Source organism: Podarcis cretensis (assembly GCF_951804945.1).
Source record: "Podarcis cretensis genome assembly, chromosome: 6".
NCBI lineage: Eukaryota > Metazoa > Chordata > Lepidosauria > Squamata > Lacertidae > Podarcis > Podarcis cretensis.
Window position 1 is genome coordinate 8,926,798 of NC_137175.1, and position 13,434 is coordinate 8,940,231.

Here is a 13,434-nt window from a genome sequence, read left to right on the forward strand (position 1 = left end):
CTGCAGATGTTATATCTCCAAAGGAGACGGGAGCGGGGAGCAAAATCTTGTCTGCCAAAACTTTGCTAGGTGGACGGCAGAAGAATGGACAGGTTGGCTGGCATATTAATAGATCCTTTCTTTTCCCTGCCACCGACATCTCCCCAAAGGTCTTGATGACGTAGGTTTCGAGGGCACTGCGAGCATTTGAGCAGAGCTGTCTCAAAAAAGCGCATTTCCTCAAACAGCTGAAGACGAGATGGAGGCGAACACAGCTGTGGTTTCCAGACATGCTGTCGATACATAAGACAGTGTTTTGGTTTTCCTCACGGCACCATTAGCATACATTCTGATCTTTCTATTCCATTGATCCCTGCCACTAAGAGCCTTCTATGTACATTTTGACGGCAGAAAGACAGCAAAGTAGTATGAATCTTTTTGATGGTTTGCCCATCCTGGCAGGAAAGAGCAGATAACATAAAAGGCAAGCAGTGAGCTGGTCCTTTTTGCAGAATGGAGCCGAGCATTGTGCTGTTCCCTACTAGATCGCTGCAGACTTATGGACAAGCCATGTGATCTAATTCAGGGTCCTTCTGTGATGCTAGAGTATGGTTACCAGATTTTTTTTCAATGAATCCAGGGACACTTTTTTTTGGGGGGGGGGAAGCTGAGTAGCAACAGGGAGTCAGTACAGTGGTATCTCGGGTTAAGTACTTAATTCGTCCCGGAGGTCCGTTCTTAACCTGAAACTGTTCTTAACCTGAAGCACCACGTTAGCTAATGGGGCCTCCTGCTGCTGCCACACCACTGGAGCACGATTTCTGTTCTCCTCCTGAAGCAAAGTTCTTAACCTGGGGTACTATTTCTGGGTTAGCGGAGTCTGTAACCTGAAGCGTCTGTAACCCGAGGTACCACAGTAGTGGGAATGATGAGGGAAAAGACCCTGAGCCCAAGCACACATGCATATTGTATAAAGGTGAAAAGCCCTTCTTTCACACCCTGTGAAACATAAATGCGCAGAGTTTTTTAAAAAAACTGGGAAATGGCGCGCTGCCCGCCTGTTGCTCCCGAGCGTCCCCCGATCAGTCAAAACAAAGGGGGCAGGGGGCAGGAGATGTGTACTGCTGGACGTCCCTGGTTCCCCTTTGGCAGTGGCAATGACAGCGGCAGTGGCAATCAGCAGCCCAGAACCAGCCTGATAGCGCAGTTGGCTCTGGCTGGCTTCAGGAGCTGCTCGCTGCCGTGGAGCCCACCATTTTTCCTCATCGGAAGTCCCAAAATGATTTGTTGTGCACAAGACACATCATATGGGGACTTCCGTTGAGGGAAAATGGCGGGCGCCACCGCAGCGAGCAGCTCCTGAAGCCAGTCAGAGCCAACTGCTCTACCAGGCTGACTCCGGGCTCCTGAGGCTGCCGCTGCCACATTTCCTGGGGACAGATTTGCAAATCTGGGGACATTCCGGGGACGGAATTTGTCCGGGGACAGATTTGCAAATCCGAGGACTTCTGGTAACCCTTTGCTAGAGCAGCACTCCCATTGAGCATGACGCTTCGTTTGCCCTTTGTCTGCCAGGGAATGTGGCATTTTGGTGCCTTGCCACATAGGGCAACTGCACCCAGGTCCAAAAACCATCTGCCAAATCCTAGCAGCTCCTGAAGGTGCCTTCAGTCCTTAGACCCTCTAGCTGGACCCATCTTGCACCTGGTGCCAGCATATCAGTGCTGTCAAATGTAGACGAGTCCCCAGTGATAGTCATACAATTGGTTCATATAGCCCTGCGTTGTCAACAATGACTGTCAATGACCCAGGGTTTCTGGCAGGGGTCTCCCCTAGCCCAACCCAGAGATGGCAGGGATTCAATGTGGGGCCATTTTGCATGTGAAACGGCAGCTCTGCCACTGAGCTATGGCCCTAAAACATCAGAACTGGGGGGATGGTGTGTGTGTGTGTGTGTGTGTGTGTGTGCAATTTAAAGCACCAAAGGGATGCTAATCCTTCGCCGCCACACCCATCAATCTTATCTTCCTAGGCTGTAACTAAAATCACATCCTCACCAAACATTTAAAGCACTCTTATGCCACTTTGACACGGGACGCAGGTGGCGCTGTGGGTTAAAGCCTCAGCGCCTAGGGCTTGCCGATCGAAAGGTCGGCGGTTCGAATCCCTGCGGCGGGGTGCACTCCCGCTGCTCGGTCCCAGTGCCTGCCAACCTAGCAGTTCGAAAGCACCTCCGGGTGCAAGTAGATAAATAGGGACCGCTTATCAGCAGGAAGGTAAATGGCGTTTCCGTGTGCGGCTCTGGCTCGCCAGAGCAGTGATGTCACGCTGGCCACGTGACCCGGAAGTGTCTCCGGACAGCGCTGGCCCCTGGCCTCTTAAGTGAGATGGGCGCACAACCCCAGAGTCTGTCAAGACTGGCCCGTACGGGCAGGGGTACCTTTACCTTTACCTTTATGCCACTTTGACAGACACGGCTTCCCCTAAAGAATCATGTGAATTGTAGCTGGTTGAGGGTGCTGGGGACTATAGCTCTGTTACAAACTACAGTGTAGCTTCCATGGAAGTCACTGTTTTAGACAGGATATGAGGGTGTCACAGGCCCAAGTCACAGCCTTTGCAGTTGCTTACAGACCCTCCAAGTGCCCCTATTTTCCAGAGCCAGTCCCTGATCTGCAGAAGCTGTCCCAGTTACTGATTTCATCCCAGAATGTCCCAATTTTCCTTAGGACATCCCTATTTTCATCAGAGAAATGTTGGAGGGTATGGAGTTATCTGACCCCTGAGCCATCTGAAGGCAGCCCTTTTTAGGAAAGTTTTAAAATAATGTTTTATCATGTTTTTATATATGTTGGAAGCTGTCCAGAGTGGCTGGGGCAACCCAGCCAGATGGGCAGGGTATAAATAGTAAAATTATTATGATGGAGTAGGATGTCCCTATTTTCATTAGAGAAATGTTGGAGGTTATGTGCTTATATGAAGGCTTCATAAAGTACAGATTAGACATATCATGTTCAAGTAATGGGTTCTTTTGGGGAAAAGCTGAACAGAGACCTCTATCGTCCTTTTATTCCACGACTCAATAGCAACACCATATCCACAACCACACTCACCCCCTGAACCTGTTTTTTGCCTAAAATCCGGCCCTGGAAACTCATTTGCCCGCACCCCCGTGTTTGCTGTGCCTCCAACACATGCAACCGGTGAGAGCTTCAGGCCAGAATAAAAGCTATCCCCTTGCCAGCTCAGAGAGACACAGCCGCTCATGCCACTGGGAGATAAAAAATGACAGTCTCCACTTTTTTAGCTGATAATAAATTTCCCCGCCTTAAAACATGCAAAATTATTCAACCGTCGAGCTCTCCCAGGACTTGCCTGGCTGGACTCAATTCATCTGGAGGGCTATTCTCTGGTAATTAATGAAAGGGAACGAAGGAAGTAGCGAGTACAGGAGCCCAGCTGCTCTTAGACCCACCCAAAAAAGAAACGCAAGGCGCGCGCACGTTTGTGTGTGTGTGTGTGTTTGGAATGGGGATTATGTGTGTGCTGCATGGCTAATGGTATGCATGGATGACAATAAAGAAAATTGCATATTATTTTCATAATCTTACAGATATGCATTCTTGGTCTGCTTTCCTCTCCTCCCCCTCCAACCTTGCCTCTGCATTCAAGACATGAGTCGTGTGGTTCCCTCACAAACTCCTCTCTGAATGTCAAATGAAGTTGTCGTTGGAGAGGGTGCTGCAAGACTAACTCAGGGGATGGGAGAATCCCTTAGCCTTGCATACAGTAGGTCCCAGATCAATCCCAGGCATCTCCAGGTTGGGATGAGGAAGGCTGCTGTCTAAGACCCTAGAAAGCTGTTGCTGGTAGTCATTGCAATGTTCAGGTCCTTCCATGGTGATGGAAAAGGAGAAACCTCCAAGCTGAGGGACAGTGGACCACTGAGTTACATTTACTGGCGAGCAACTGCAAGAGAGGACTATTGCCTTCATGCCCTGGCTGATGACTTGTCTACAACATCTAGAAGTCAGACCCATTGATGCTTCTAGCTCTGTATTGTCTCCACGGAAGGCAGCTGGGTTTCTGGGTTTTCCATCTTGGAAATGGCTCTCCCATTCACTTCAGTGGAGGGAGCTGGGGCTTGTAGATGCCTCGTGTGCATGGAAGTTCAGATCTGCTCCCTCCGTTGAAATGAACGGGGGAAAGCTTGCTTGCGCAAGAGTTCCCCGTGCTAATGAAACTTCAGGTGGGTTGAAGGTGGCAGTGTCCAAGTAGGAGAAAAGAAAGCTAAGGTGGGAAGATTGCAAAGGGGAACTTGAGGATGGTCCCGCTAGTCTCCCAGATAATGCTTTCTTTACTGACAGAGGTCAATAAGCTATTTGCCTTGAGTGCTTTCGCCTATTACTCTCCATCAGTGCAGGTGTCCCCCGGAGAGTTGCAGCCAAAGATCCTGGTCAAAAGAGTATATTAGCCTTAGGGCACTGAGAAAACATCTGACTCAAAGCAGGGAAATGCTTGTAATAGTTCATTAAAATAATTTGGGGCCAGAATGGTTCTGAAGATTGCAGAATCATAGAGCAAATGGAAACAAATTGGGGGGGGGGCTCAGGTGTTGTTTATTTATTTAAAACATTTCTGCCCTTCCTACTCTTAATGGACCTCTCCTTTGGGCTGGGTTCAAGTCCTGCATGTTGGCTTCCCTGAAGCACCGGGGTGGCTGCTGTGGGAACAACATCTATGAAGTTGTTTTAAAAAGGTAAAGGGACCCCTGACCATTAGGTCCAGTCGTGACCGACTCTGGGGTTGAGGTGCTCATCTCGCTTTATTGGCCGTGGGAGCTGGCGTACAGCTTCCAGGTCATGTGGCCAGCATGACTAAGCCGCTTCTGGCAAACCAGAGCAGCACACAGAAACACCGTTTACCTTCCCACTGGAGTGGTACCTATTTATCTACTTGCACTTTGACGTGCTTTCAAACTGCTAGGTTAGCAGGAGCAGGGACTGAGCAACGGGAGCTCACCCCATCATGGGGATTTGAGCCACCTACCTTCTGATCAGCAAGTCCTAGGCTCTGTGGTTTAACCCACAGCGCCACCCGAAGTTGCTTTAGGCACGTGCAAAATGCAGAGATGTGAGTGCCACTTAGGAGGGGTGGGGAACCCCAGACCCGGATGCCAAATGCATCCCTCCACTGGATTCTCCCCATGCCAGGCCCATTGGATGTTCCTACCTGGCTGGACTGTGTGCTTAAACTCTGATAACGCCTCTTGCTCACCTTGGTGGAGGACAGAGATGTGTTTGTGTGTGTATGTCAGGGCTGGCTCAGCTGCAGGTCAGCATGGAGACTCAGAGATGAGCAGTGAAGTTGGTTCTTTCTTCAAGGAAACTAAATACAAACAGAGAAACCTCTGGGCAAGGCTGGTTCCCAGTAAAGTAGTTGCCAGAACTGATGACCTGTGCCTCCCACTTCCCTCTACATCTCATTGGCCAGATGTTTTCTAAGCAGACTTCAGCTCCATTGAGGAGGGGTCTTCTGTGCTCTTTGTTCTGCTACATGCAAGGCCCTCCATGCCGTTGGAGATAAGCAAGGAGGGGAGCTGAGTACAGCAGGCAGGGCTGTCTTAAGCATATGTGGTGCCGGGGTGCAAAGATCCACCCAGCGCCCCCCCCCCGATGCCTAATCCCAGGTGTCTGGAGGGCAAAGCTGGCCATCCACCTCAGTGTCTCACTGGCTTGGCCGCCCCCAAACTCGCAGCACAGAGCCAGCCACAGCAGAAGAGCCCGTCGCAGTGCTCCGACCGATGTGTGGGCTCTTCCCTTGACTCAACTCTCGGGCCCTGGACTCTCGGCCTGGTGCCCCTGAGAGCCTAGTGCCTGGGTGCCCCACCCTCTAGCACCTATGGGTAAGACGGCCCTGACAGCAGGACTAGCAGGCTTCTGTGAAGTTGATGCAGCCTCTGTCCCCTCCTCCTCAGCCACTTGTCCTGTATCCGCAGGGCTTCCTGCCCCTGCTTCCTCTCTCTCACTCAAGCCTGTTGCTTGTTCAGCATCCAACCATTCTGCCTCTGCTTCATCCTCTGACCTGTCTTTGGTGTCCCACCACCACTTGCCCATAAGGAAATGCATCCCTCAGGTTGTAAAACATCCCCTGACCTAGACAAAACAGTATCCATCCCTTCCCCTTCACAGTCCCCACTGCAAGGTGTAAGTGAAATTTATTGTTTTTCCTTGGAAACACTTTTTGGAGATGCCAGCCTTTAAATGGATTAAACTCATTGGATTATGGGGAGCATTGAGTCTTGGGCTTGGAGTGATTGATTCAGCTGCCTCTGCCAATTGCAGAGGGACATTCATGAGCGGCACGAGGAAGAGGCAAGACAATTAAATGATCGCAGCTTTATCTGCAATATAAAAGTAATCTGGCCGGGGTACTTGCAGGGCGCATTATTTATCTGCCGCCCGGAGTGAAAAGGTGTTTGGTTCTTTAAGCTGCATTGAGTTAAGAGATGTTAACTGTACCTCATTGCTCTGGTTAAGAAATCCTTTTGCAAGCTGAGAGATACTGTAAGCTTTCTCTCCCACCAATACTTCCATGCTGGGAAACTGGAAGCACCTGAAACGAGCAGAAATTCAATGTTTGTGATGCTGAAGGCAGGGAGGGCCTTCTGAAAGAGAGGGCCCAAACTTCCCCAACCTGGTGCCCTCCAGTTATTTTGGACTAATGCACCCATCAGCCCCAGCCAGCAGATGAGAGTTGTAGTGCAGAACATCATACCCACCAACATTTCTCCAAGGGAAATAGGGGCATCCAAGGAAAAGCTAATGGGATGCTGTGGGTTAAACCACAGAGCCTAAGACTTGCTGATCAGAAGGTTGGCGGTTTGAATCCCCGTGATGGGGTGAGCTCCCGTTGCTCGGTCCCTGCTCCTGCCCACCTAGCAGTTCAAAAGCGTGTCAAAGTGCAAGTAGATAAATAGGTACCGCTCTAGCAGGAAGGTAAACGGCATTTCTGTGCGCTGCTCTGGTTCACCAGAAGAGGTTTAGTCATGCTGGCCACATGACCTGGAAGCTGTACGCTGGCTCCCTTGGCCAATAAAGCGAGATGAGCACCGCAACCCCAGATTCGGTCACAACTGGACCAAATGGTCAGGTGTCCCTTTACCTTTACCTTTAAGGAAAAGCTGGACATTCCAGGATCAAATCAGAAATTGGGATGGCTTCTGTAAATCCGGGAGTGTCCCTGGAAAATAGGGACACTTGGAGGGTCTGGAACATGCGGGTGACACCAGTTTGTTCCTATTAGGAATTGGTGTGTTCTTCCTATTCTTTGCAGACTCCTGAACTGTCCCCAGCATACAGTCAGCTACAAAATCGAGGGAAGCAAACTTGGAACCGAGCAGGAAGGTGGGAAAAGGTGCAAGGGAACCACATGATAATTGAAGCAGCAGAGGAGAGATGATTTGAAATTCTGCAGGGAGATGTACATTAAGCAGCTATTGATCATGCCAGGGGTCAGTTTCTTGGAGTAATTTGACCCAAGAGGTTAATTGTGACAGAGGTCAATAGAAGACCTGAACGTGCAATGCATCAGAATACCAAAGGGAATTGGCAAGAGAATTTATGGAGGATGCTTAGTGCTCATGGCACAGAGGAAATTAAACCAGCCAGTTAGGAAAATATTTCTTATAACTCCAGTTCTGGCTTGTCATCTCGCATGAATGCAGATCCTGTGTTTCTCTCTGTGAGTACGCAGTATGCTATCTCTGTAGTTAGGGATGGAGGAGCAATTTGGTTTTGTTTGCGTGAGAATCTGTTTAATTTGCACTTCTTGAACCAGTGTGCGAACCATAGCCTTTGAAATTCACACTTTCCTGAATTTTGTGATCCAGCCATACAAGGTGTTTAAAAGTGCATATGTGATGTACATAAAACATATATTAAGCAGAACTGCATGCAAAGCTGCATTATATAAATGGAAATCACCGTAAAAATTGGCATATTTGTCAAAACCGCATACAAAAAGAAAAGTGTGTTTCTAAGAGAAATCTGCAATAAAAGGATGGCGAATTTCCAGGAGGATTTTATAAAAAATAAATAAATCGCAAATTGCACAGAAATATGAGGCAGGATTCACCTAACTCGCCCCATCCGCGGAATCTCCATGGAAGGACTTTTGCTTGTGCAACTTTGAGCCAGTCAGCCTAACCTACTTCGCAGGGTCGTTGTGATGATAAAACAGGGAAGGGAGAGAACATGTACATCACCTTGAGATCCTTGGATTAAAAGTTGGGACATATATGTAATAACAAATAAATAAAATGGTACATGGTACTTATTTTTATTGCTATATTTTTGTAACCTGCCCGGGACCTTTTGGTGGGCTGCAAGTACAAATAATTAATAAATGAATAACATTTCTAAGGCATTTGCAGAGGGCCTTCTTGGTGGTGGTGCCTGCCCTATGGAACACCCTCCCATCAGATGTCAAGGAAATAAACAACTATCTGACTTTTAGAAGACATTTGAAGGCAGGGAAGTTTTTAATGTTTGATGTTTTATCCTGTATTTAATATTCTTTTGGGAGCTGCCCAGAGTGGCTGGGGAAACTCAGCCAGATGGGCGGAGTATAATTAATAAATTATTATTATTATTATTATTTATAACCCTTTGCTCTCTTTAACTGAAGAAGCCAGGGAGTGGACCTGTGCAAAGTGAAAATCGATTCAGCAACAACAAGAGATTAGTATTCTGGGTTGTTGTTTTTATTGTGTGCGTTTTCTCCCTCTGCAGGACAGTGAGCTGTTGACCTTCAACATCTCCCGACACCAGTCCTGGTGGAGTGAAAACGGTCCTGGATGTGTAAGGAAGGAGACTCCCATGGTCGGCATCAAGGGCTTGGACAGCCATTCCTACGTCTCCGTGATCGGTTGCGCTTTGGAATATCGCTACATCGAGGTCATGCACAGTGCAATGCAGATTCTGGTGGCGGTGAGTGATGCCCTCAAAACCCGCAAATCTGAAACTGGGCCTGTTTCAGCAATTCAAAACGGCCATGTCTGGGTATTGGATATCCCGGGTGCCAATTTCAATGCAAAACAGTCATACTTCTTCTTGTGAATACTTCATGTTTTTTGGGGTTAAGAACGTGGCAAACCCAGAAGTGTTTACTTCCATGTTTTGCTGCGCACGCAGAAGCGTTCTGCGTGGTTTGCACATGCACAGAAACGTTCTGCGCTGTTTGCGCATGCACAGAAGCGCTCTATTGCACTTCGCACATGCGCAGAAGTGCTGCTCTGGTTACAGACTTTTCGGGGTGCGAATGGCACCCCATAACAGATCGTGTCTGCAACCAGAGGTACCACTGTATATGGGGGGGGCAGGTAAGCCCTGCCGTGCATAATCGGTCACAAGATGTGGCTCATGCACAACATTTGAATGGCAATGCCCATTAACTTGGGGCTGGGGGCTGGCCCCCTCTAATATTTTATTGGGGGAGCCAAAGGGACCTCAGCCCCTAGGACTTGGCTCCTATGCTAGATATTTAAAAGACATATTTTGAATTCAGGTTTCCAGTGGGTTGTGCCACATGTTCTCGTGTGTGGGAAAGAGAGAGTTGGGGGGAGAGAGAAAGGGAAAGTGAATAAACCAGTTTGTATTGCATGCTGAGCCAAACCATGGCCCAGGGTAAGCCAAGGGTTCAGGTTCCTGGGATGAAGATCATGGCTGCTATGCTGCTGCTCCACTTCTGCTGCTGCTGTGTTTCTTAGAGCTATGCCACGGTTTGGGGTAGCATCACATATCAACCTCAGGCTCATAGTTTGTCTCATTGAATCGTAGAATCGTAAAGTTGGAAGGAATCCCAGGGGTCATCTAGTCCACTCCCTGCAATGCAGAAATCTCAACTAAAGTCTCACTCCAGAAAAACAACCAATGGGTGACCCATGGTTTGTTCTTCATTTACTGCTCATGGTTTGTCTGGGGAAAATAAACCGCAAGCCTGAGTTTGGACGTAAGGTAAAGCTGTAGGTCATAGCTGTCAACTTTTCCCTTTTTTAAAGGGAAATCCTATTCAGAATAAGGGAATTTCCCTTTAAAAAAGGGAAACGTTGACAGCTATGGTGTAGGTAAAGGACCCCTGGACGGTTAAGTCCAGTCAAAGGTGACTATGGGGTTGGGGCGCTCATCTCGCTTTCAGGCCGAAGGAGCCAGTGTTTGTCCACAGACAGCTTTCCGGGTCATGTGACCAGCATGACTAAACCTCTTCTGGTGCAACGGAACACTGTGACAGAAACCAGAGCGCATGGAAACATCATTTACCTTCCCACTGCTGTGGTACCTATTTATCTACTTGCACTGGCGTGCTTTTGATCTGCTAGGTTGGCAGGAGCTGGGACAGAGCAATGGGAGCTCACTCCATTGCGGGGATTATAACTGCCGACCTTCCGATTGGCAAGCCCAAGAGGCTCAGTGGTTTAGATCACAGCACCACCCGTGTCCCTTCCCACCGCGTAATGGTAAGCAAAACCGTGGCTGAGTCATGCATTAGTGCAGCAGGACCAAGGGAGGAGTGCAGCAGCTATGATCTTTGGTCTGGGAATCCACTCCTTTGCTAGTTCAAGCTAAACCGTTGTTTCGTTCAGCATTACGTGGAATTGGGATTATAAATTCCATTTCGATATTGCTTGGGTGGCCAGGGGAAAACAGGACATGACACCAGCACCTTGATAGTTGTGCAAAAGAGGGAATTTCTGTGGATGTAGCCAAAGCTGACCCAAGAGATTTCCAAGATGGAAGCTCCTCTGCTTCCATGTTCAGAAGGCGACTGGACTTGGGATTGACTCAAACATCCGTGCTGGCAACAGGACAGCAGCAACCCCTAGCACACCTGAGAGCTGCTGGCTGGTTTAGTTTAGAGCACTCTTGCTTCTGCCCTCCAACGGAAGGGAAGAGCCAAGGAGGTGCTGCGGCAAACCAAGGGCAGGAGGACAGTATTTATTTAGAACAGTGGTTTGCAGAGGGGCATAGTCCAGAGGAGGAAAGCTGAGAAATACTGGGTGAGGAACACCTAGAAGAGGGAACACCAGGAGAGAGACAGCTGGCAGATTCAGTGTCCTTGGACAGCATTCCTGATCCCCCTTCGTCTAGGACTAGACGGGCTCTGAGAGAGATAGAACAGAAAGCGCAGAGACAACAAGCTCAGATTACCCGACGTAGGAGTGACATAGATTAATGGAGACAGAGGGGGTAAACCTTAACTGGGAGCAACACCATTTCTAGAGAGATATGCATTCCTTTGTCTCTCGCTATGATTATTAAAGAAACTATCTGGTAAGAAAGCTCCTTTCATTTGTTGTTGTTTAGTTGTTTAGTCGTGTCTGACTCTTCGTGACCCCATGGACCAGAGCATGCCAGGCACTTCTGTCTTCCACTGCCTCCCGCAGTTTGGTCAAACTCATGTTGGTAGATTCGAGAACACTGTCCAACCATCTCGTCCTCTGTCGTCCCCTTCTCCTTGTGCCCTCCATCTTTCCCAACATCAGGGTCTTTTCCAGGGAGTCTTCTCTTCTCATGAGGTGGCCGAAGTATTGGAGCCTCAGCTTCAAGATCTGTCCTTCCAGTGAGCACTCAGGGCTGATTTCCTTAGGAACTGATAGGTTTGATCTTTCATTTGATCTGCTTAATTACTGCCACCGGGGGTGGGACCCGATTCCCCAAAGTTTGACACCTGAGGTGGTTGCTTCCCTCTGCCCAATGGCCATGCCGGCCTTGGATGTAGCATGTGTGTGTGGATACAAACTTGATTTTTGACTCCTGTTGGTGACAGGAGTCATCATCAACTTGCTGATTTCAGTACTTGAACACTGTGGCTGAGATCTAAGGTGCTCTTTAGTGGGGACTTTTGACTCATACTGTTTGAACAGGATTGAGATCACACGGAAAATGCTTTTGAAATTCCCCTTGGTTTCATGGAGAGACTGTGGAGGAGAGACAACAGAAGCATGATGCCAAAGCCCCCTTGGGAACATACAAATAACTTCAAAGTTCTTTGGATCCTGCCCTCTCTGAAACAAACAAACAACAAACCCCTACACTCATTGCCCTAAATCCAACAGTAATTAAAAATTACATAAACTTGGTGTGTGTGTGTGTGTGTGTGTGTGTGTGTGTGTGCAAGAAAAACAAAGAGAAGCAAGGCTCAGGCTGATATAGAAGGAGCATTTCCTCAGCAATAGGTACATCAAAAACTTTACCAGCCACCGTGACTGTGATTTAAATATTTATGTGTGAGCGTCAGGGAAGAAGAAGAAGTTGCAGAAAGGGAGAGAATCCAATTAGGCAAAGGCTGTGTGCGTCTCCCCCCAGGGATATAATAATACACCCCGTCAGAAAACAAAGCCATTCTGACGCGCACTCCCCCCCCCCCCCCGCTTCTGTTCCTGCAGACGCCAGCAGTTTGCACAAAAGTTGCCATCAAATGTCACAGCGCTTATGTTTATCCATACCCTCAATTATTTATTTTTTTCATTAACATGCCACAGTAATTGGTGCCGCCCTGTAATTGATTCTCGTTTGCTGCAGAGTAAACTGAAACAAAAAGTCCATTGTCTTCATAAAATGCCACTAGAGCGTGTGTACATTTTCTAGCATCTCAGCAATGGAAGCCACCGTCTTTTAAAATCTGCTTTGCTTTGTTTTGCATGAATATAACACTGTGTGTCTCTCTATATTTTCACCAAGGGAGCTGATCTTAGTCCTCCCTGTCGCATGACAAATGTCATGTGTGAATCAGAGAACCATAGCTATGGCAAGGCAGCAATTTTATAAACCAGGATGAATTCATGGTCAAATCTGTGGATGTGAGAGCAGGATGCTAGAATAGATGAGCCACTGGCCTGACCCAGCAGGTTCTTCTTACATTTTCATTCCCTGTATGAATATATTCCTAGGGATGGCCAACGCTGGCTGCATTCAGATATCACAGATATTTACTTTACCTGATAATTTCTGCACTCTATGTGATCTTTCTCACAATGCAAATGCCGCTTCTGGAAATCTAGTGGCATTCATTTCCAAGTTGTTTCCAGAAAAGAAAAGAAAAAACAGATTGCAACCCGATTAACTCAGAAAATCACGAGAGTTTGGTGTTGCAAATTCACGCAACAAAATATGTAGAGGTGTTCTAAAAGGTAAAGGCAAAGGTACTCCTGAGCATTAGGTCCAGCACGCTCATCTCGCTTTATTGGCCGAGGGAGCCGGCGTACAGCTTCCGGGTCATGTGGCCAGCATGACTAAGCCGCTTCTGGCGAACCAGAGCAGTGCACGGAAATGCCGTTTACCTTCCCGCCGGAGCAATACCTATTTATCTACTTGCACTTTGACATGCTTTCAAACTGCTAGCAGGGACCGAGCAACAGGAGCTCACCCTGTTGCGGGGATTCGAACCGCCAACCTT

The 13,434-nt window shown here is 48.2% G+C and overlaps 1 protein-coding gene across 3 annotated transcripts in view; it reads left to right on the forward strand.

The window, feature by feature from the left end:
• NKAIN4 (sodium/potassium transporting ATPase interacting 4) overlaps positions 1 to 13,434 on the forward strand; it is a gene marked incomplete at its 3' end in the record, with an annotated part of 113,994 nt that overhangs the window by 61,023 nt on the left and 39,537 nt on the right. For all 3 annotated transcript variants that reach the window (XM_079980028.1, XM_079980027.1, XM_079980026.1), the window contains exon 4: positions 8,772 to 8,969. In XM_079980028.1, coding sequence (XP_079836154.1) covers positions 8,772 to 8,969 — 198 coding nt within the window. The remainder of the gene's footprint in view (positions 1 to 8,771; positions 8,970 to 13,434) is intronic.